General features: G+C 44.2%; 1 protein-coding gene across 4 annotated transcripts; it reads left to right on the top strand.

Moving 5' to 3' along the window:
* The first annotated feature begins 929 nt into the window (after positions 1 to 929).
* ZNF329 (zinc finger protein 329) lies at positions 930 to 19552 on the top strand. 4 transcript variants are annotated; one of them, XR_011422529.1, is made up of 5 exons: positions 930 to 1007; positions 2553 to 2709; positions 5810 to 6223; positions 8184 to 8313; positions 16899 to 19552. XR_011422529.1 is itself a non-coding variant. In XM_070225094.1 (2 exons), exon 2 carries the CDS (start codon positions 16919 to 16921, stop codon positions 18533 to 18535), a length of 1617 nt encoding a protein of 538 aa, XP_070081195.1. In that variant the 5' UTR covers positions 8180 to 8313; positions 16899 to 16918; the 3' UTR covers positions 18536 to 19552. The 4 variants fall into 4 exon arrangements, 1 of the variants encoding a protein (XP_070081195.1); XR_011422530.1 differs by lacking the exons at positions 930 to 1007; positions 2553 to 2709 and having other exon boundaries at positions 5787 to 6223; XR_011422531.1 differs by lacking the exons at positions 930 to 1007; positions 2553 to 2709 and having other exon boundaries at positions 6181 to 6430.
* Positions 19553 to 22975: the final 3423 nt, after the last annotated feature.

Genomic DNA, 22975 nt, shown 5'->3' with positions numbered 1-22975 from the left:
AAAGAGCCTTGGCAGTCTAACAAATGCGAATTTGCGAGGAGGGTTTACTGCGTGCAGGGGGCAGGGGTGTGAGCAGATGCAGTCCTCACACAGCCTCTAATTGCCCCGATTGTCAAAGGATAAAGGCGAGTTTCAGAGTCGAAGTCCTCTGACTTGAGTTCCGGAGGTAGAAGGCATCTATGCCAATCTGAGGCAGAAGCTGTGTCTGAGTCCGTGGTGGCTGTTAATCCTTTTAAGTTGTCATAAAAATAATCCCAGTTATGGATAGCGATAAAGCACATCGTCAGATGTTAATCGTCTAACCCGGGGCCTGGGTGCACGGGCATTCACACAATTCTAAGTTTTCTGAACATTTGAAAATGTTCTTCATAGAATGTTGAGGAACAGTAAATCCAACAAACGCAGTACTTTTCTGCGTGCACGCCCCTTCGGCTGAGGGAATGACCCCGTAGTTCCTAGAAACTCTCTCTGAGCCGCTGATATTTATTGTATTAGAAGCAGACCCAGGCAAGAGCACCCAGGCAGCCCAAGCGCGCGGCGGCCGGGGAGAGACCCCCGCAGTCACCTGCCGCCCCCTGCCGGCCGCGTCGGACTCCGCGGGCAGCCGGAGGGCGCGAGTCCCGGCGAGAACCGCACGCGCGTCAGGCTCCTGGCGGCCTTTGCTCGAGTCTGAACACCGCAGTGGCTCTCCCTTTCGCCTGTGGGGTCACTTCAAGCCGGGGGGCCCCGGGATCCCCCTGAGCACCTCAAAAGACCCTCACGTCCGGGACCCGCTGTCATCGCCCCTTGTCGCCGACAGAGGGCGCCGCCGCCGCGGCTAACGCCACCCGCGGGAGGTGCTGGAGCCCCCGCGCCGCGAGGCCTTCTGGGAGATGTAGGCGGCGGGGAGTACGCCTGCGCAGGGAAGCCCGGAGCGGATGCGCATGCACAGTGGCGCGGCGGGCGTCTGCCATTGCGGGTGGGAGCCGCGAAGAGCAGGGTGCGGGCCCGGCTGCTGGGTGATGAAGGTGCGCCGGAGCGTTCGGCCAGGGCGGCGGCGGCGGTGCAGCCGGGAGAGCCGTGGCGGGGCGTGGGCGGCTGGCAGTGAGTGGAGGTGGTCCCCCAGGCCCCGGCTTTTGGGCGGGCACTCGCTTCCGGGCCGACCGCACGTCCTCGCAAGACTCCGCCGGTCGGTGGCTGCCGCCCTCTGGCTCTCTTTCTGTGCAGGCCTCTCTTCCCACGCACTGCGCACCCGCCCCAAGGAATGGCCCAAGTCCTGTCCACTCTCAGGAGCCAGCTCAGCTCCAGAAACTCCTCGGGATCCAGGCTAAGGGGCGAGTTCTGAACCCACGTCCTTCGCGATGTCCAGTGGTGGGCAGGGACAGGGGTCTCTCAAGAAAAGGCGGACTCCAGTGACCCCGCTCACGAAACCCTGCCCTGACCGCAAGAAGGCTCCTTGGAATCCTGATTCTTCCCTCCGGGAGTAGCTCCCCTGTACACAGCTGTAGGGGCATCTTGATATGCATTTCTGGTTGGGACTGTGCCTACGAGTGGAATCGCTGGGTGACAGGTCGTCCTGTTGTTGAGCTTCAGTAAATGCTGCCAAACAGTTTTCCAAAGTGCTTACTCTACTTTGTTCTCCTACAAGTAGTATGTGAGAGTTCCACTTGCTCTACATTCTTGCCAATACAAAGGTGGTATGAATCCTTTCAATTTTAGCCGTTCTGGTAGGTGCGAAGTGGTATGTCATCGGTTTTTTTAAAAAAATAGCATTATTGAGGTATAATTTATGAATAATAAAATGCACCCATTTTAAGCAAACAGGTAAATGTGTTTTGACAAATGTATACAGTTCTATAACCAGCAACATATCCAAGATAGAGAACACTTCCATCACCCTAAAGTTTCCTGTGGCCTTTTGTAGTTGACTCACTGCTCCCACTCAAGACCCTTTCAACCCTGATCTGCTTTCTGTCATTATAGTTTTGTCTTTTCTGAAGTTTCATACAGTTTCTGGTGCTGGTCCAGCTGGTGTAAGCTAATTACAGCCTATCTTTCCCTCTCACTACAACTGAAATCTCCAGATAGAATATAAAACCAGCTACTTACGGACTCTGAAAAGTAAACAATAGCAGGCAGATTGGGAACTGAAGCCAAAACTTGAATAGTTATCTGTGTGTAATAGAGGTGTCCTTTGTGTTTTTTTCCTCCCTGATTTTTCTCTGAGTTTTCACATAAGAGCAGGTGAAATTCTGGCACTGTACCATAGGCACAGACAGCAAAACTCCAGAAAACCCCCTATTTCTAGTCAGAGGACCAGAAAAAGAAGCCTTAGTTGAACAAACAGTTTCACGGAATCCTATTCTTTTCTTGCTCTTTTCACCCACCACTTTTCCTGGAAGGCATACCCCGTTGCGTGGAATTGCACAATAGCACAAGGGGCTAAAACTTTGAGAGAAACCTGTCTCTCTGGCTAGAGAATCCAGGAAAATGGACTGCTGTTGTCCGAAGACTGTGGGGAAAATCTCAGTTAATTTTTTGCTTTGTTTTTCTCTCACTGCTACACCCCAAAGGTGGCTCCAGTGGCACAGAACTGAATTCTGAAAGAAACTCATTTTTTTGGCCAGAGAAATTAGGGAAAAAAGCTGCTGGCTGCCAAAAAATGTGGGGGAAATCCTGGTGAGGAAAGAGCTAAAGAAGAGGATCCTCAAATTCCATGTATAAACTGAGGTAAGTCCTATGGGACAATACCAAAAGCTCTAAAATTTGTGCCATGAAAGCATCAGGAGAGGAGAAAGAGATTTGTGTAGAAAAAAAATACTTGAAGAAATAATGGCTACAAAGTCTCCCAATTTGGTAAAAGACATTAATTTACAAAATCAGGAAGCTCAGTCGTCCTCAACAGAAAACCATGCCCAGACAAATCATAGTCTGCTAAGAACCACCCCCAGCTTCCCACCAGGAAAAAACAAAAAATTATTGAAAGCAACCAGGAAAAGGAAAAAGAAACATTTTATATAAGGGAACAATAATTCAAGTGATAGTGGATTTCAAGTTAGAAACCACAGAAGCTACAAGAGAGTGAGAAAACATCTTTAAAGTGCTGAAAGAAAAGAAACAAGTCAAATGAAAGTTCCATATCTAGCAAAAATATCCTTCAGGAATGAAGCAAAAGAAAGGCATTCACAGGGGCCCAGCCTGGTGGCGCAGCAGTCAAGTTCGCATGTTCCGCTTCTGGGCGGCCTGGGGTTTGCTGGTTCAGATCCAGGGTGCGGACATGGCACTGCTTGGCATGCCATGCTGTGGTAGGCATCCCACATGTAAAGTAGAGGAAGATGGGCACGCATGTTAGCTCAGGGCCAGTCTTTCTCTGCAAAAAGAGGAGGATTGGCAGCACTTAGCTCAGGGATAATTTTCCTCAAAAAAAAAAGAAAAAAGAAAGGCATTCACAGATGAAGAAAAAGTAAGAGAATTCATCACCAGCATAACCTGCTCTATAAAGATTCCAGAGGAAGTTCTTCAGGCTGAAGGGAAATGATAGCAGAAGGATCACTGGAATTTCAGGAATGAAGGAAGAGCAACAGAAATAGTAACTGTGGGTAAACACAACAACTCTCTTTCTCATTAAAATATGCACGAATGTTGAAAGCAAAAATTATAACATTGCCTGAGGGTTTTTCAATGTCCATAGATATAATACATATGGGTAAAGGGCTGTATGTGATTGTAAGGCGTCTATATTTTACTTGAAGTGTAAAATATTAACTCTAAGTAGACTATGAAAAGTTAAATACATATATGTTAAATACATATATCATAATCACTAGAGGAAGCATTAAAAATAATACAAAGATATATAGCTAAAATGCTCATAGATAAACTAAGGTGGAAGGCTATGAAATATTCAAATAATTCAGAGAAGGTAGCAAAGGGGAAACAGGAACAAAAATCAGAAGAGACAAACAGGAAACAATAAAATGGTAAGCATAAATTCAACCTTATCAATAATTACATTAAAGTGAATGATCTAAACACACCAATTAAAAAAAAGAAATTGTCACATTGGATAAAAAACAAAAATAAGACCCAACTGTATGGTATCTACAAGAATCTCAGCTTAAATACAATGATACAGGTAGTTTAAAGATAAAAGTGTGAAAAAATATACATGGCAAACACTAATCAAAGGAAAGCTGGAACGGCTATGTTATTATCAAACATAGCAGACTTCAGAGCAGAGAAAATCACCAGGGATAAGGAAGGACATTACACAGTGATAAAAAGTCCAATTCATCAAGAAGACATAATCCTAAATATGTAAGTACCTAACACTAGAGCTCCAAAATAAATGGAGCAAAACTGGTAGAAATAAAAGAGAACTAGATCCATAATTATAGTTGGAGACATTAACATTCCTCTCTATAATTAGTAGAACAAGTAGACAATCAATAAAGTTATAGAAGACTTGAACAATATTATCAACCAACTTCACTAATTTGTGATTTGCCACATCATAAACAACATTTCTGGCCCCCCAATTCTTTTCCTATACTCTTTTTACAAAAAGTGAATCCCAATACTGTTTAATATATATATATATTTATGCTGAAGAAGATTTGCCCTGAGCTAATATCTGTACCAATCTTCCTCTATTTTGTATGCGGTTTGCTGCCACAGCATGGTCACTGATAAGTGGTGTGTGTCTGCTCCTAGGAACTGAACCCCGGCCACCAAAGAGGAGTGTGCCGAACTTAAGCACTAGGCCGTGGGGCTGGGCCGTAGTATAATTTTTGCTTGCTATATGGTGAACTTGTTTTCATATGAGTACATACAGGACTAGAGCTTTCTTCCTGAATTTTTATTTTAGAAATAATTTAGTCTTAACAGAAAAGTTGCAAAAGTACTAGAGTTCCTGTATACCTTTCACTAGCTTTCCCTAATCTTAACGTTTTATGTAACAATGATATCTTTATTAAAATTAGGAAATTACCATCGGTTCAGTGTTAATGAGTAAACTACAGACTTTATTTGCATTTTATATTTTTCCCCTAATGTCTTTGTTCCAGGATCCCACATTGCATTTATTATCGTGTCTCCTTAGTCTCCTCCAATCTGTGACAGTTCCTCAGTCTTCCCGTCTTTCATGACCTTGACACTTTTGCAGAATACTGCTCAGTTATTTTGTAGAATGTCTCTCAGTTCGGATTTGTCTGGTGTTTTTCATGATTAGATTGAGTGGTGCACTTTTGGCTAGAATTCCACAAAGGTGACGGTTAAGGTGGTGCCTGCCAAGTTTCTCCACTGTATAATTACTGGTTTCCTCTTTATCATTAAAAAATATATTGAGGGAGATTCTTTGAGAATCATCTCTTCACCCTTCACTTCCCCGTTTAGTACCCTGGGCCTCGGAGCCTACCTGGGCTTCTCTGGGGGTCCCACTATCCACCCCCAACTTTAATGCTGGATGGTGGGAGTATGGGTATTTATTATTTTTGTATGTATCCGAATTATTTGTTATTGGAATTATTTTCTTTTATACACACATACATAAAATTGAGAACATTTCTTTTTTTCAAAGCACATTTTCTAACTGCTTATTACTGATTTTTCCATAACACATACATTGATTTGTATTGTTGTCTATCTAAAATCCTTAACTGTCGTATTATTTCAAAAATGCATAGCTTGTTTCGATTTCTAAGTAATTATACTGTCAGAGAATAATGAGGGGTCCTTATCTGAATTTTAATATATTTTTCTAAAAAAATTATGAATTATGATTTAGAATTATTTTGGCACCACTGCAGTAAATAAAAATAATGCTCTACAGTAATAATGGCATCGGATTAAAGCCATGGGAGAAAGTAAATATCCGCGAGTCCATATGGATATCAATAAATAACCGAATAAGTAAATAACCGGGGGGAAGGGCATCTCTCCGCTCGCACCCCCGGCTGACCAGCGCGCCGCCCGGCGGAAGCCGCAGGCTGGGCTGAAAGCCACCCGGACTGGAGGGGAAGAGTCCAGCGGACGAGAGTCGGAACCCCCAGCAGACCCCGCCCCAGGATGAGAGGACTAGACCCGGGGTGCAGCCGGGAGCAGAGGTGAAAGGTCGGGAACGCCCTCCACACCGTGCGCTTCGGGGTGGGGCCGCGGGGCCTCCGGAGACGCGCACATCCGGGTCCTGGCGCGCGCATGCGCACCCGCCCCGAACATGGCCGCCGCCGCCGCCTGCCCCCCTGAGGTGAGTCCCGCCGCGCCCGTCGGCCTTTCGGTGCCTCGGTTTCCCCCACAGGGCGATGTGTGTGTGTTGGGGGGTCCGCCGGGTCCTGGTGGGGCATGAGCGCTGCATCTTTCGGCGTGTTTCGCGCGGTCAGTGGGCGCGTCCGGCTCGGAGGGGCCTTCGCGGGTGAGGACTCCCGGCGGCGGGTGTGGACCCCTCTTCTGGCGGGTGAGGACGCCCCCCTGACCCTTTCTTCACATCGCTGAGGCGTTCTGCGCTCGGACCCAGCCCGTCGTTCCACAGGGGCCGTTTGGCGGCTGGCCGCGTCGTGTCCTGGCGGCTGCGGCGACCGCCGGGTGTGGGAGGGCCGATGTGGGCGTCGCTGGGTCTCGGGCCCAGGTGGCCTCGTCGCGCCCGCGGCCGGTGCCGTTTCCCGCCGCGCCCCGCAAGTGTCAGAGCACCTGTTCTTTTCTCCCTTGGTATCTGCAGACCCGGGTCTTGCTGCAGTCCCAGCGAAGGCCGCGTTTTCCTCCTGCTCAGCGGCCGTTTCGCTTTCCTCTTTGGCTTAGTGGTCCATTTCCTTAGCTCCTCTCCTCCCGTAGTTTATGGTGAAAGTTTTCATAGGGAAAAGTTGTGCGACCTTATACCGACCGGTTAACGTGTGCTGTCCTTGCTGTGTCCGCATATTTTCCTCTGTTCGTCCTTTTAGCCATCCATTAATCTTTTTTGAGATACGTTGAAAGTAGGTTTCGGATATCACAGCGCTTCCCCCTCAAACACCTCACTATGCTTAACATCAGAGCTCAGTATTGCTTTTTAAGTTTTTGAGGCAAAATTGACGTACAGTGAAATGCGCAGAACTTCATTGCATCTCTGGATGAGTTTTGACAAATGCAACCCAAACCTTTATGAAAATTACCGTCACCTCTGAAAGATCCCTTATCCTTTGCCAATTTAAAAAATTTGGTTGTTAGAGACTTGGACTTGTAAAAATATGTTTTTGAGTACCAAGCCTTTGTCTCTTTTTTCCCCTCACAGCAAATAACTTGCCTCCAACCTGAGGTCCTTTCTTTCCATTCCCACCCAACCTTCTTTTTTTGTGAGGAAGATTGTTGCTGAGCTAGCATGTGCCAGTCTTCCTCTATTTTATATGGGATGCAGCCACAACGTGGCTTAATGAGTGCGCTAGGTCTGTGCCTGGTATGGGAACCTGAACCCTAAGCCACCGAAGCAGAGTGGTGAACTTAACCACCACACCACCAGGCCCGCTCCCCCACCCCAACTTTTTATTTTGAAAAGTTTCACATCTATGGAGAAGTCACAGGAATAGTTCATTGAACACTTGTAAATCCATCCAGGTTCTCAAGTTAACACTTTGCCACATTAGCTTTACCTTTCTTTTTTCCCTGCCTCAAACACATGCGCACATGCACACACACACACACACACACACACACACACACACTCCCTCTCTCTCTCTCTCTCTCTCCCTCTCCCTCTCCCTCTCTCTCTCTCTTTATGTTTTACACACACACATACCAAGAGGATAAAAGGTTTATTACTCACATAATGAGACTGTCTTGGGAGAGCAGGGCAGGCTTCCCAAGGTGATCCAAAAATAGCCTGAGAGAGCAGGAAAAGGAGAGTGACTGGGCTTTTATTGTAATTAGAGAGAGGACCTAGGAGCAGGGTAGCCTTGCATTTGTTGGGGCTGCATGGTTTGAACTTCCTGCCAACAGCAAGGAGAAAGTGCTCAGGCTTCTCCTTAGCTTGTCTAGATGTGGGGTGGAAGGAGAACGGGCAGTAGGTGGTGGTAGTGGGGGCTTGAACACAGTCAGTCGTCAGAAATGGAGTCAGACTCTATCACAACTGGTAGTTAGGTGGGTTACTTTCTCAGGACAGGGCTAATGTTGGTGGCAAATAATTTATTAAAGAATGCATTGTTTGAACAAGTAAAGTAAACGTCATGTGTGGTCCACAGATATGGCGGGAACCATACCCATGGAGTCGAACAGCTGAGGTCTCGCAACCATTGATGTCAACATCCGGGCATCCAGCCTAAGGAGATCCCTCTGAAGGGTCATAGAGACTGGGGATTAAGCCCATCAGAGGTGAGTGCCTCGGAATAGAATTCTACACAAGCTTGGCACATCCGCATAAAACTGTTACTTCTCTCATGAAGTCTTAAGGTACCAGAAATGTGCCAGGTGGGGTCTAGACCAGTGGTTCTGACTCTGACAAACTCAAGATCTGCTTGTTTTTTTCAAACAGCTTTATTGAGATGTAATTCACATATATATAATTCACCCTCTTAAGGTATACAATTCAGTGGTTTTGAGTACATTCATTAGGTTGTGCATCCATCACCAATATCAATTTTAGGATATTTTCGTCATCTCAAAAAAGAAAACCTGTGCCATTAGCAATTACTCCCCATCGTCTTCATTCCTCCCAGCCCTAGGCAATCACAAATCTACTTTCTGTCTTTATGCGTTTCCCTGTTCTAGAAATTTCATATAAATGGCTATGTGGGTATGTAGTCCTTTATTTTGGCTTCTTTCACTCAGCATGATGTTTTCAAGGTTCATCTACATTGTAGTAAGTATCAGTGCGTTAGTTTTTGTGGGTGATATTCCATAAGTTCCATTATATGGAATATTGTATGGTAATTCTCCATTGTAGGGATATACCGCGTTTTGTGTATCCATTCATCACTTAATGGACATTTGAGTTACTTCCACTTTTTGGATATTAAGAATGATACTTTAATAAACATTCTTGTACAAGTTATTTTGTGTGTGTGTGTGTGTGTGTGTGTGTGTGGACGTATGTTTTCCTTTCTCTTGGATAACTACCTTGGAGTGGAACTGATTACAGCCATCCTAGTATGTGTGAAGTGGTGTCTCACTGTGGTTTTGATTTGCATTTCCTTGATGGTTAATGATGTTGAGCATCTTTTTATTGTGCTTATTGGCCCGTTTGTATATCTTCTTTGGAGAACTGCCTATGCAGATCCTTTGCCCATTTATTAAATGGGTTAATGATCTTTTTGTTCTTGAGTTATAAGAGTTATTTATTTATTCTGGATACCAGTGCCTTATCAGATACATGATTTGCAAATATTTTATCCTATTCTGTGGGTTGTCTTTTCACTTTCTTAGTGATGTTCTTTGAAGCACAGAAGTTTTAATTTTGATTAGTCCGATTTATCTATTTTTTTCATGACTTGTGCTTTTGATGTTGTATCCAAGTTTCTGAAGATTTATGCCTATGTTTTTCTTTTAAGAATTTTATAGTTTTAGCACTTATATTTAGGCCTTTGATCCATTTTGAGTTAATTTTTGTGTAATGCTCACTCTTTATGATCAATATTTTGCAATGTGCCTTTTACCATCCTGAAAGGAATTTTATGGATAGTGTTAAATATCCGTATAATTAAAAAAATTCTAAAGTCCTATGTGCATGTAAAGAATCAATAAGAGGAAAGGCATTTATATTAAAAAATACATATATTTCTATATTTAAGTGCTTGGGCACAGCTACCCTAGAAGATGTAGGAAGCAGCCCAGTGCTAGAGACTGTAAGTTTGGATTAAGAGAAATGAGACAGTCAGAATTCATAGTCTTCAGTGAAATTGAATGAGATGAGGTGTGGGTGGATGCTGCTGGAACAGTGAGTGTTGCGGAAGTGGACCCAGACCAGGTGTATTCAGTAGGAAAAGAAGAAAGACGGTACCTTGTTGGAGGCAGGTTCTAAGTACTTAGGCAGTTAAGCAACCCAGGCTGTCTGGATGAGCTGGGTCTTATCCACATGCTAAGGATCATTCACCCCCTGTGTTATGACTGCAACAGCATCAGGACAATTTATCACAGAAAACTGTTCTCCAGACCTGAAGTCCCAGCAGGTGCTGGGGCAGCATTCAGTGTGTAGCAAGCCGTGGAGACCACCTTCTTCGATGACCATGGGGAAGAGAAGGACAGGCTGGGGAAAATTAGTAAACATGGGGCTTCAGAGAAGTGGAGTGGTGGACATTTGAGGACAGGGTCAGATGAAGAGTAGGGGAAAAACAGGAAACCCCCAAAATAAATGAACAGTATCGAGATGAATTTTTTACAGCATAATTTTGTATCATGGTATTGCTAAAAATAGTAATATACAAATATGTATGAGGGCAATAATATGAGACATTTTTAAAACAACCTTAATTAATGAAATTCAGTGCGATTCCTGCATTAAATGCCCTAATGTAATGCTATTTCCCCAAAGCCTGTCTGTCCTACTGTCCCCCTATATACTGGTGACCATGTGTTCTTTTTGCAGTAACCTCACTATGGCACTCAGTCCTCATCGACTGAGAGTATAGTTGGGATAGCCAGTTTTTGTCAAGGAGAGAGATGAAGAGTAGGGAATGAGTTCCTGAAGGCGGAGCGATATCTGGATTTCCTTTCAGCCTCCTCCTCCTCAATGAAGGCACCTTTTTCCTAATGTCTTGTAACATATTCTTGTTCTGTTCTCAAGTACCCCAGCTGGATACCTGCAGGGACTTTGATCCACAGGCTGGTCAGGCATCAAGTGGGGCAGTCCCAGGCACACTAGCAAATCTGCATCCCCACCCAAGATGCCAGCAGCTCCCCTGCCTCCATCTCTGTGACAACCTAAAGCCTCACAGATTTCCAGGTGCCCACAGGGCAAGTACTGCCAAGGTCAAGAGCTGCAGTTAAGGCTGAGGCAGACTTCTCCCCTTAAGCGGACATGTCTGTGTGTCTCTGCTTAGCATCACTGGCATAGTTCTTGAAGGTGGAAATTTACTTATTACAGTTTTATTGAGATATAATTTATATACCATATGATTCATCCATTCAAAGTGCACAATCTGGTTTTTAGTGTATTCACAGAGTTGTGCAACCATCACTACGAGGTAATTCCAAAATATTTTTATCGGCCCAAGAAGAAACCTGTACACATTAGCAGTCATTCCCCATTCCCCCTTCTCCAAACCCCTGGCAACCACAAATCGACTTTCATTCTGTATGGAATTGCTGTTCTGGATATTTCATGTAAGTGAGATCGTACACTATGTAGTCTTTTGTGTCTGAGTTCTTTCACTAAGCATAATGTGTTTTTTTTGTTTTTGCTGAGGAAGATTACCCCTGATCTAACATCTGTTGCCAGTCTTCCTCTTTTTGCTTGAGAAACATTGTCCCTGAGCTCACATCTGTGCCAGTCTTCCTCTATTTTGTATGTGGGTCAACGCCACAGCATGGCTGGTGAGTGGTGTAAGTCTGTGCCTGGGATCTGAACCCATGAACCCCAGGCTGCCAAAGCAGAGCATGCCAAACTTAACTACTATGCCACAGGGCTGGCCCCTGAGCATAATGTTTTTGAGGTTCATCTATGTTGTTGAGGCATGTATCAGTCCTTCATTCCTTCTTATGGTGAAGAATATTCCATTGTGTGCATTTCCACATTTTGTTTATCCATTCGTCAGTTGAAGGACATTTATTTAGGTTGTTTTTGCTTTTTGTTTATTATGAATAGTGCTGCTATGAACTCATAATTCATGGACAAGTCTGTGTGTAGACATATGTTTGCATTTTTCTTGAGTAGATACCTGGGAGTGGAATTGCTGGGTCATATAACTCTATGTTTAACTTTTTGAGAAACTGTTAGACTGTTTTCCAAAGCAGCTGCACCCATTTTACGTCCCCACTGACAGTGTGTGAGGGCTCCAGTTTCTCGACATCCTCACACTTGTTATTATCTGTTTTTTGATAGTGGTCACACTGTTGGGTGTGAATGGTATCTCGTGTGGTTTTTAGCATTTCCCTAAATGACTAATGATGTTCATCATCTTTTCATGTGCTTATGGGCCATCTGTATATCTTCTTTGGAGAAATGTCTATTCAGATCCTTTACCTATTTTTAAAATTTGGATTGTCTTATTATTGAGTTGTAAGAGTTTTTTTAATCTTCTATATACAAGTCTTTTATCAGATGTATGCTGTCTAAATATTTTCTCCCATTTGGTGGGTTATCTTTTCACTTTCTTAGTGGTGTCTAAGTCTTATTTCAATAAAGAAAGTATCTGTTATTGGTAAAATGGACATTCTCTTTCCTCCTTGAGGTCCGATCCTCTCCATACCCCCAGGATAGTCACGATCACAGGTTTGGTAGATGTCTTGCCAGGACATTTTAATATTTTTGCTTCCAGAATATTTGGTGTCTAAGAAATTTCCCTAATGGTATCATCCTGTATATGTCTGACTTATCTCATTTCTCTTAAGTGCACACATGCATCCTTCTCCTACAGACCTGTAGGGATGTGCTCTCCAACTCTCGTTTTCACAGGACAACCGCAGGCCACGCAGGCCCCAGTCTATTCAGAAGGCCCACTATGGGAAACGTGGTATGGTGACAGGGCAGCTTCAAGAGGGTTTTTCACTAGGAGTGTCCAGGAGTGACAACCCAGGGCATGGTCCTGACCAGCTGGCCCCTCCCATGACTACTGAATGCTGTGGACTTAGCAGGCATCTGGGGTCTTGGTCTTGGCTTCAAAGTGAACAATTCTGATGTTTCCTCATTATCTGTGATGTTTACCTTAATTCCCTGTGTTCTTAGTTGTTAAGGATTTTCGTCATGAGTTGGAGCTTTCCTTAAAGTGCTTTCTGAATTTATTGACATAGAGTAAAAGGGTGTGCTACTTTAATCTGAGAGTGTTTTAATCATGAGTCTGGGATTTCCTCAGATTACTGTCTGAATTTATTGAGATAGAGTGTAGGGGGCTGTCTTTTACTTTTATCTGAAAATATAAGGAATTGTATCAATAGATGTTCTAATGTTTTGCAGTCCTTGCATTCCTAAGATAAATCCAACGTTGCCATTTTGGTAACTTTTTACTGTTTCTTTGTTAAATCCTCTTTTCATGATTAATAGCACTTGTGTGTGCCTTGCTCTTTTTTTATGATCACTCTTGCCAAAAGTATGTCTGTGTCATTAGTCTTTTTAAAAAACAGACTTTTGGTGTTTTTCATCTTCATGGCTGTTTGTTTTCAGTTTATGTGACTTTTGCTCTTACCTTTATTACCACCTTGCTTCTAGCTCCTGTTGGCTTACTCCATGGTTCTTTCCCATAAGTCTTAAGTTGAACAGTGAGCTCACTAACCTTCACTCTTCTTTTTTTAATATGAGCATTAAAGACCAGCATCTTCCACCAAGAGCTATGTTAGCTGCATCCTCATTTGTTACATTTTCAGATGTACCACTTCCATCATTGTTCAGTTCTAGGTGTTTTCTAATTTCTGTCAAGATTTCTCTTTGATCTGTGAATTACTGAGAGATAGATTTTCATTTTTCCAGATAAATAGTTTTACTTATTGTTTTTCTTGTATTTGATTTTCTTTCTGTTCCCAGTTTTTGACTTTAACGACACTTATAGTCCAGAGGCTGTGGTCTGTGTTGTGCTGTGGTCTGGCCTTTGTTGAACTTGTTCTTTGCCCTGGTTTATGACCAGTGTTAGCAAATGCTCTACTTGTGCTTGGAAAGCATTTGGCTCTTAGTGTTGGTATGTGGCTCTCCATCCAGCTATGTGGTCATGCTGGCTAATTACGTTCTCTCCTGCTTAACTGTGTTTAGTTCTGAATTTCCATTTCATTTTTGTTTGTTTGTTTTGTTTTTGTTTTTTCTTTTCTTTTTTTTTGAGGAAGATTAGCCCTGAGCTAACATCTCCTGCCAATCCTCCTCTTTTTGCTGAGGAAGACTGGCCTTGAGCTAACATCCATGCCCATCTTCCTCTGCTTTATATGTGGGATGCCTACCACAGCATGGCTTGCCAAGCGGTGCCATGTCTGCACCGGGTGATCCAAACCGGCGAACCATGGGCTGCCGAAGCGAACATGCGAACTGCTGCACCACCAGGCTGGCCCCTGAATCTCCGTTTCTCAAAGAGGTTCATTAAAACCTCCCAGGATGGTTGGATTTGCTGATTTTGACTTGCAGTCCTGGCTGACATTGCTCTGTGTTTTGGGGTATGCTGTTAATGTAGACATCTTTGCCATTGTTTTATCGACCTGTTATGGTACTTGAAGTTTATCGTTGGTTAGCAAAGAGCCATAAAATGTTTGTTTGGTTAGTGTTTGTCTGTTCCAAACTTTCGCTTTTGTCTTCCGTGTCCTTTTGCTTTAGGTGTGTCTGTCACAAACTCATTTTTAATGCCATTTGACACAGTGTCTTTATCTGGCCCATCAAGGCCATTTACACTTATTGTTGACATCCTATTTCATACTTTCTATTAACCTGTCCATTCTGTGCTTTCCCCCCTTACCACTGTCTTCTGGGTTGATCTAGTTTTCTTTTCTTTGTTATTCTTCCCTTCTATAATGAAATTTTTCCATCTCAGCACTATTGACATTTGGGGCTGGATTATTCTATGTTGTGAGGGGCTGTCCTGTGTATTGAGGGGTGTCTAGCAGCATCCCTGGCCTCTACCCTCTAGATGCCAGTAGCATCTGCCCCCCAGACATGACAACGAAAAACATCTCCAGACATTGCCAAGTGTCCTTTGAGGGTAAAACCATCCCTGATTGGAAACTACTACTCTGTGGGTTTGAAAGTTTTACGTGATTTTTGTGCTTTGATTCTTGACTTGACCAGGTCTGACATGAATCATGAACAATATAGGGATGTCAGGACACTTAATTTTTTTGCCCCTTCCCATCTCACAGGCCACTGCCTTCTAGTTTTTAGTCCATCCTGTTGTTAACCCCCTGTCATTGTCATTGCTGCATTTTATATGGTCACTGCTGGATTTGATTTAAATACACATGCTTCATTTCTGGATTTTTCCCAGAACAACCTTTTCTAATTCTTTTAGCTAGCGTCCTTGGAGATAAACTCTGCTTTTGCTTTTCTGAAGCTGTCTTTATCTTGCTGTCACTCTTGAACGAGAGTGTATCTGACAATTTTTCCCTCAGCATTTTGAAAGTCACCTTCCATTACCTTCAGGTTTCTGTTTTTGCTATCACGTGGCCATCACCATGCTTTTCATTCCTTCACCAGTGGCCTGTCTGCTCCCTGCTGGCCTATGAGACCATCTCCTTAGGTATAGATTGCTGTCTGTCTGTGCTTGTGACTCATGCTTTCTGAATCTGAGATGCCTACAAGTGGAATTGCTGGGTGGTGGAATGTCCCCATTTTATGTTTTGATGGCTGCTGCCAAGTTACTCTGCAGAGTGGACTGACCACCTTACATGCTTGCCAACTGTCTTCCTGCGTGACCTACCCAATTTTTATATTGTCGTATCTCATTTTATTTTTATGAAAATATGAAATGGCATATTTTGTGTTCTTAAACTTGTAGTTTGTAATTGCCTGAACGATAATGAGAATGAGCAGATATTCATGTTTTCCGGACATTTCTATTTTCTTTGTGTGAAGTGCCTCTTTGTGTCTTTCAGTCATTTTTTTCTTTTTTTTTCCCTCCCCAAAGCCCCAGTTGTAAGTCGTTCTAGTTCTTCTGTGTGAGCTGCTGCCACAGCATGGCTACTGACAGACAGGTGGTCTGGTTCCATGACCGGGAAGTGGACCTGGGCCACTGAAGCAGTGTGCACCGAACTTTAACCACTAGACCATCAGGGCTGGCTCCCCATTTTTTTCTTTTTTGTGCTGTTCTATAAGAATTCTTTATAGATCTCAGCCATTATTCCTTTGTCTCTGTCTCTTTTATGTTTTATAATATTTTCTCTCCAGCTGCCACCTGTGTTTTGACTCTTATTGTGTCTTTAGTTGTATGGAAGTTTTTAATGTTGATATCAAAGTTGTTAGTCTTTGTCTGTATGGTTTTTGCTTGTTAAGCCTTGTTGATCAAGGACTGCCCCATTCGTGGAGGTATCCTACATAATTTAAACTTTGGTTTTATGTTGAGGTTTTATGGGATAAAGTATCTATCTGGAATTTTTAAAAAATATTTTTTCTGAGGTAAGGATCTAATTTCATTTTACCTGAAAATAATATGGAGAGCTAGTTTTCTTGATATCATGAAGTCAAAGGGGTGGGAAGGTGGTTAGAGGAAGATTGATAATGGTGAAGACACTGGCAACCAGTTACAGAACTCTGTCCATTCCCCAGCTCAGAGCCAGCCTCAGATGTGATCTAATTCTCATAATAACTCTGTAAGGTGGTCATCAGTATATCTAGAACTTTCAAGTTACTGAGCCTGTGCTGCATCCCTTCCATGAAGTCAGAACTCTGACCACAAAGCTGGCGTGAGAACTCCTTCAGTGCTGTTGTAAGCACATTGTGAAGTTAAGCCTTTGAAAATGTGTACTGATTGTTGGTATGAGCAATGGGTCAAGCACACAGTGGCTGAGCACGCAGTGGCTCAGATGGTGTTCCAGTGTGAGCAGTGACACTGGTCTCAGGTCTCCCACGTCTCAGGCTAATCCTTTTGGTGATATTTGCCCCCAGTACCATTCTTCCTGCCTGTTCTCTGGGAGGATGAAAATGCCATGTGGCTGTCTTTGAACCTGTTCTTGGCTCCATCTCTTGGCTCTCACTTTATCTCCCCCTTGTACAGATGTGAATTTGAAAATGAAAGCAAGTAGAAATGACACCCACATGCCTGGCCTGCATCCTTTTTCATTCCTCTTCCAGGTATAGCTTCATGTACTTAAGTCTGTATTTTTCATTCTTTACTTTTCAGCCTGGGACACGAGATTGAAGATGACAGCTCAGAAAATTCCTGAGGAAGAACAATCCTGTGGCATGGAAATGGAAGGATTTACGAGAGAGGGTTCCTGTTTCTCCATTCTAGGTGACAATTGGGACTGCAGGAACCAGGACGGACATGTGAGGCAATCAGCTTCAAGTCAGGAGAAACTAGGGGCTCAGGAAGCAATTTGTGAATATCCTGGATTTGGGGAGCATTTGAGTACAAGCTCAGATGTTCCACCTTCTCAGAGAGTTCCTGCAACAAATGGTTTCCATATACCTGACTCAGATGTTAAGAGTTTTGTTTGTGACCCAGCTTTACACAGTTGTCAGAAAAGTTATATAGCTAAGAGAACTGGTGACAATGATGCCTGTGGAAAAGCCTTCAACCATTCCGTGGACATTAGTCAATTTGGAAGAAGTCAAATAAGAGAGAAACCTTATAAATACCCTGAAAGTGTTAAATCTTTCAACCATTTTACCCCTCTTGGTGAACAAAAAGTAATGAAAAGAGGGAAGAAGCTGTATGAAGGTAAGGTCTTTGGAGACATCTTTACGCTGAGTTCATCTCTGAATGAAAACAGGAGGAGTCACCCTGGAGAGAAACTATACAAGTGCACTGAATGTGGCAAGTGCTTCAAACGGAACTCCTCTCTTGTCTTACATCACCGAACTCACACTGGAGAGAGACCTTATACCTGTAACGAGTGTGGAAAATCCTTCTCCAAGAACTACAACCTAATTGTGCATCAGAGAATCCATACAGGAGAGAAGCCCTATAAATGCAGTAAATGTGGGAAAGCCTTCAGTGATGGGTCAGCTCTGACACAACACCAGAGAATTCACACTGGGGAGAAGCCTTATGAATGTCTAGACTGTGGAAAAACCTTCAACCGAAATTCATCCTTGATTTTGCATCAAAGGACTCATACAGGGGAAAAACCTTATAGATGTAATGAGTGTGGGAAACCTTTCACCGACATCTCCCACCTCACTGTGCATCTCAGAATCCATACTGGGGAGAAGCCCTATGAATGTAGCAAATGCGGAAAGGCTTTCCGGGATGGCTCTTATCTCACCCAGCACGAGAGGACTCACACTGGAGAGAAGCCCTTTGAATGTGTGGAGTGCGGGAAATCCTTCAACCGTAACTCTCACCTGATTGTGCATCAGAAAATCCATTCTGGGGAGAAACCCTACGAATGTAAAGAGTGTGGGAAAACTTTCATCGAGAGCGCTTACCTCATCAGGCACCAGAGAATTCACACTGGCGAGAAGCCCTATGGCTGTGACCAGTGTCAGAAACTTTTCAGGAACATTGCCGGCCTCATCCGGCACCAGAGGACTCATACTGGTGAGAAGCCCTATGAGTGTAATCAGTGTGGAAAAGCTTTCAGGGACAGCTCCTGTCTGACCAAGCACCAGAGAATCCACACTAAGGAGACCCCATACCAATGTCCAGAATGTGGAAAGTCTTTCAAGCAGAACTCTCACCTGGCAGTACATCAGAGACTCCATAGCAGGGAGGGTCCCAGCCAGTGTCCTCAGTGTGGGAAATCGTTCAGAAGGGGCTCCTCCCTCCTCCGACATCAAAGAGCACACCCTGGAGAGCAACCCATGGAAGCATAATGAATGTGGGCCACCCTCATCTCCTGACTTGCTCTCAAAAATTCTGTGAAGGAGGAATGTCTTCAGGGGTGACTTTTTCATGTCAATAGAAAAGAATTCTTTAAGCTCTCCAATGAACTGATGAATGTGAGATGTTCCTTAGCTGTACTATTAAGTCTATACATTAGGGAAGTCCTGGAGAGAATATAGGATGGTGATAAATACGGAAATGGCTTCAGCCTGTCCCAAATGTGATAGTGCACACACTGGAATAAAGCCTGTGAATGTCAAGAATATACTTCCCTGGGGATACCTACCCACTCCTGCATCAGAATGCTTAACTGGACAGAACCTGTGAGTGTGTTCAGTGAGTAATCAGGATGAGGAATTCTTTAATAATGAGTCTGCCTTATCGTGCAAAAGCAGGCTCTTACTAGAATCAAGTGGAATCAGTGAGAGAAGCTTCCAGCAGCAGCTCTTACTGTCTTTTCTGTATCAGTAAAGACATCCTGGTGAGAGACCCCACATGACACTCCACCCCACAGCAACCACAGAATGATAGTGAGATTTTGCTGTTTGAACGTATTTCCATGTTACAGTCCTGCCAGATGCTGAGGACTCCTTTTGGGAGGCAGAGCTTCAGGAGGAAGTTGCTTGTGAATGAACAGTGACATCATCCCTCTTAAGAAAAGACTGAAGCAGTCTTGTACTAGGACGGAAAGGTCTGCTGCTGAGAATGTGATGGCATTGCTCTAGTTGTTGAAAGGAAAACATACTGAGTTGTTATGTTTACATTATCACTCCCATTGTTGTTCATTTAGGACACTTCTGATTTGTTCCATGTAGCCATCCTGAACCATAAATGTAAAGGTTTTGTTGCCATATTGGAAATGCTTGTAATAGGGCAGGTGACAAAAAAAGGCAGAACATAGAAGATTTGCTGTTATTACAGCTGTGTAAAGATATGTGCACATATAGATGTAGACTGAAAGTTGATCATGGAGAAATAAACTTATGGTTTTATTAGGGGACTGCAAATGTGAGTGATTTTTTTTCTCTATTACAAATCATACATTGTTGCTATAGTAATTTAATAAGGAATAAAAAAGTGAGGCCAAAAGGAGGTGAATTTTGGGTTTCTTGGACCTTTTTTACTGGAAGGGGCTAGACCAGGGTCACGGGGCAGCTGTAAGCATGGATGAGGGGCATCCAGGCAGGAGCTTCTCTGGAATCAGGGCACCCCACAGCACAGGGTGTAAAAATAGTTTCCTTCTTTGGGATTTGGATTATGAGGGAGTGTTAGTGTGGAGGAGAGGGTGGGTCTCAGGGAAGGGGGAGTAGGAGGCTACAGAGAGGTCTGGGATGACCTGGGGATGACCCTCCTGAGGCAGCGCAGTGCTGCCCAAGTGAACCGTGTAAGCTGGTTAACATGGCCTCAAAACCCTGGGGTGGCTCCCCTTGGAGTTTTGACTTGCTCCTGTGGGGAAGGAGTCTGAGTGAAGGCTGCTGAGCTACGAGATAATACATTTGTGTTAAGGTGCTAGATAGTGGTAATTTATTACAGCAACAATAGAAAATTAACACAAGTGTTAAAGAAGATTTTCGCCTGCCCTTTCCCTCTCTCTTCTGGTCCACCCTGCATTCTCTTGGCCTGCTCCTGCCTGAGACTCGAGCAGGGCCACTGCCAGTCCACACCTTGTTTTCATGCAGAGGAGGAAGAAGGTCCCCTTGGGGCAGTGCAAAAGGAAACCTCTCCACTTGCAGCAGCCCTGGCTAAAACTGGGTGCTGAGCTTCATCTACACCAGGGCTGACAGCTGAAGCTGGGAGAGGCTGATGGACCATCAGAGACCTTGTGCATCGCTGCCTGACTTACGGCCGGTTGGTTTTAACCTTTCATGTCCAGACCCAGGCCCTCCTCTGTCCTCTCACTGGCTGGGTTGCAATACTTCACTAATACGACAATCAGGAACTCCCTTGGTAGTCTGAATGATGGCCTCCCAAATACGTCTACATCCTAATCCCTGGAACCTTTGATTGTTACTTTATATGGCAGAGGGACTTCAAAGGAGTAGTTAAGTTAAAGATCTCGAGATGGGGAGCTTATCCTGTGTTATCTGGTGGCTCCAGTGTCATCCCAAGGGTCCTTATAAGAGGGAAGCAGGAGGGTCAGAGTCAGAGAAGAAGAGATTGATATTGAACCTGATGATGTGAGTTCACTCACCCATGGCAAAGCAAGCCAATCTCTGACAGTGTAGTGGAAGAAAGTAGGACTTTATTATTGCACAGTGCTGAGCAAAAAGAAAGGGCAGCTAACGTTGAAATCCCAAACTCCCCGAAAAGCTAAAAGGGAGGGTTTTTATTTGGAGTTTTAAGTAGGGGAGGGGGAGCATATGGCCTTGTTGGTCGGAGCTTTCCCACCAGCCTGTCTTTGGCCTTGAGATGACTTGCAGAGAAGAGGGAGCCTGTGACCTTGCTGGTCAGCAGCTTTCCCACCAGCATGTGGCTTGGCGGGGAGGAGGAGGGGGAGATAACAAATCCAGGTGCTTGTCCTTGGCTGTGTCTGTCTCCATGGAGGACAGTGGATTCTGGAGCCAGGAAGCCAGGGAGTAAGCAGGGAATGAGTGCTTTTGTTTTAACCCCATATATGCTGGATTTAATGTGGGGAAACTCGTAGCAGGGCCAGTATCAATGTGATGATGGAACCAGAAGTTAGACTGATGCATTTTCAAGATTCAGAGGTGCCACAAGCCAAGAAATGGGGGCAGCTTCTAGAAGCTAGAAGAGGCAAGGAGACATTCCCCCTTAGAGACTCTGGAAGGAATCAGCCCTGCCAACACCATGATTGTTAGCCCAGTGAAAGTGATTTTGGTCTAAAGCCCTCCAGAACTGTAAGAGGATAAACGTGTGCAGTTTTAGGACACAAAGTTTTTGGTAATTTGTTACAACAGCTACCTTTTTAGTTCTTTTAGATCTTTAACCTTCCCTGCTCCTGCTCAGTGAAGTGCTCAGTGTGTGTTCCCTTGCCTTGCAAGTTATTAAACCCAGCTTGAAAGAACAAAGGACTGGGCCGGCCTGGTGGTGTAGTGGTTAAGTTTGCATGCTCCGCTTTGGTGTCCCATGGGTCACCAGTTTAGATCCTGGGTACGGACTTACACACTGCTCGTCAAGCCATGCTGTGATGGTGTCCCACATACAAAATAGAGGAATATTGGCACAGATGTTAGCTCAGGGCCAATCTTCCTCACCAAAAATTTTTTTTTAAATGTTAAAAAAAAAAAAGAACCTCTGGTGGTCTCTGTCTACTTTGAGAGTAGGCACAGTGTGCTCAGCCAGGTGCCCTTTGGGTGTCTACACAACCCTGAATTCTAGAACTAGACTAGAGTTAAGTCTATTAACCAACAGCCATTAGTGAAAAGAAGTCTCAGAAAAGCTAAGGAAGAGATGCGCCTTACCTCTATGCCCACCTCCCACCCCGTTGGTTAGCCGAGGGGAAGGCAGCTTTCAGCATCCTAAGAGAAGTCCAGAGCCTAAGAATGTGTGTGGAAGTTCCAGACATGTTCTCTCATCCAATATGGACAGTTGGGATATTCCTAACTGTTGCCACCACGTTCCTAGTTCCTCTTAATTCACATCCATCTTTGCATTCATTAATGCATAACATCTCAAAGAAAAGAAAGTGGGCCTGGTGTTTTATAGAGGGAGAAAAAGGAGGGAGTTGTCCATGACTCTTAGGGGACACACGAGGAAGGATGGAGTAATTGAGGAAGAGTAGAGCCCCTCTCTACCTGGGTCTGATCTCAGATCATGTTAGAACAAGGTGGTCTTTTGCATGGTTAGCTGTTCTGGGAACACAGAAGGGTGAGAGAATTTCTCCAGGAACGTTGATCTCAGATAAAGTTCAATATTTTCCGTGTGTCTTAATCCATTCAGGCTGCTATAACAAAATACCACAGATGGGGTGGCTTAAACAACAGACATTTACTTCTCCCAGTTCTGGAGGCTGGGAAGTGCAAGATCAAGGTGCTGGCAGATTTGTGTCTGGTGAGAGCCGCTTCCTGGTGCATAAATGGCCATCTTGCTGTGTCCTCACGTGGTGGATGGACGAGAGAGCTCTCTGGAATCTCTTTTATAAAAGGGCACCAATCCCATTCACAAGGGCTCCACCCTCAGATCTAGTCAGCTCCCAAAGGCCTCACCTTCAAATACGAGCACACTGGGAGTTAGGAGTTCAACGTGAATTTGAGGGCACAAACATTCAGTCCATAACAGTATGTAGGTTTTCATTTTTCTTGGGGGAACACCCAGGAGTGTGATTTCTGGGTCATATGGTAAGTCTATGTTGAACTTTGTAAGAAACCACAAAGTTTTACAAAGTGGTCATACAATTTTGCTTCCCCACCAGCAACAAAGGAGACTTCCTGTTGCTCTGCATCCTTGCCAGCACTTGAAGGTCAACTTTA

This window comes from Equus caballus, chromosome 10 (genome assembly GCF_041296265.1).
Source record: "Equus caballus isolate H_3958 breed thoroughbred chromosome 10, TB-T2T, whole genome shotgun sequence".
NCBI classification, from domain to species: Eukaryota; Metazoa; Chordata; class Mammalia; order Perissodactyla; family Equidae; genus Equus; species Equus caballus.
Note: the sequence above shows the minus strand (reverse complement) of the source record. Positions and strands in the feature narration are given on the sequence as shown.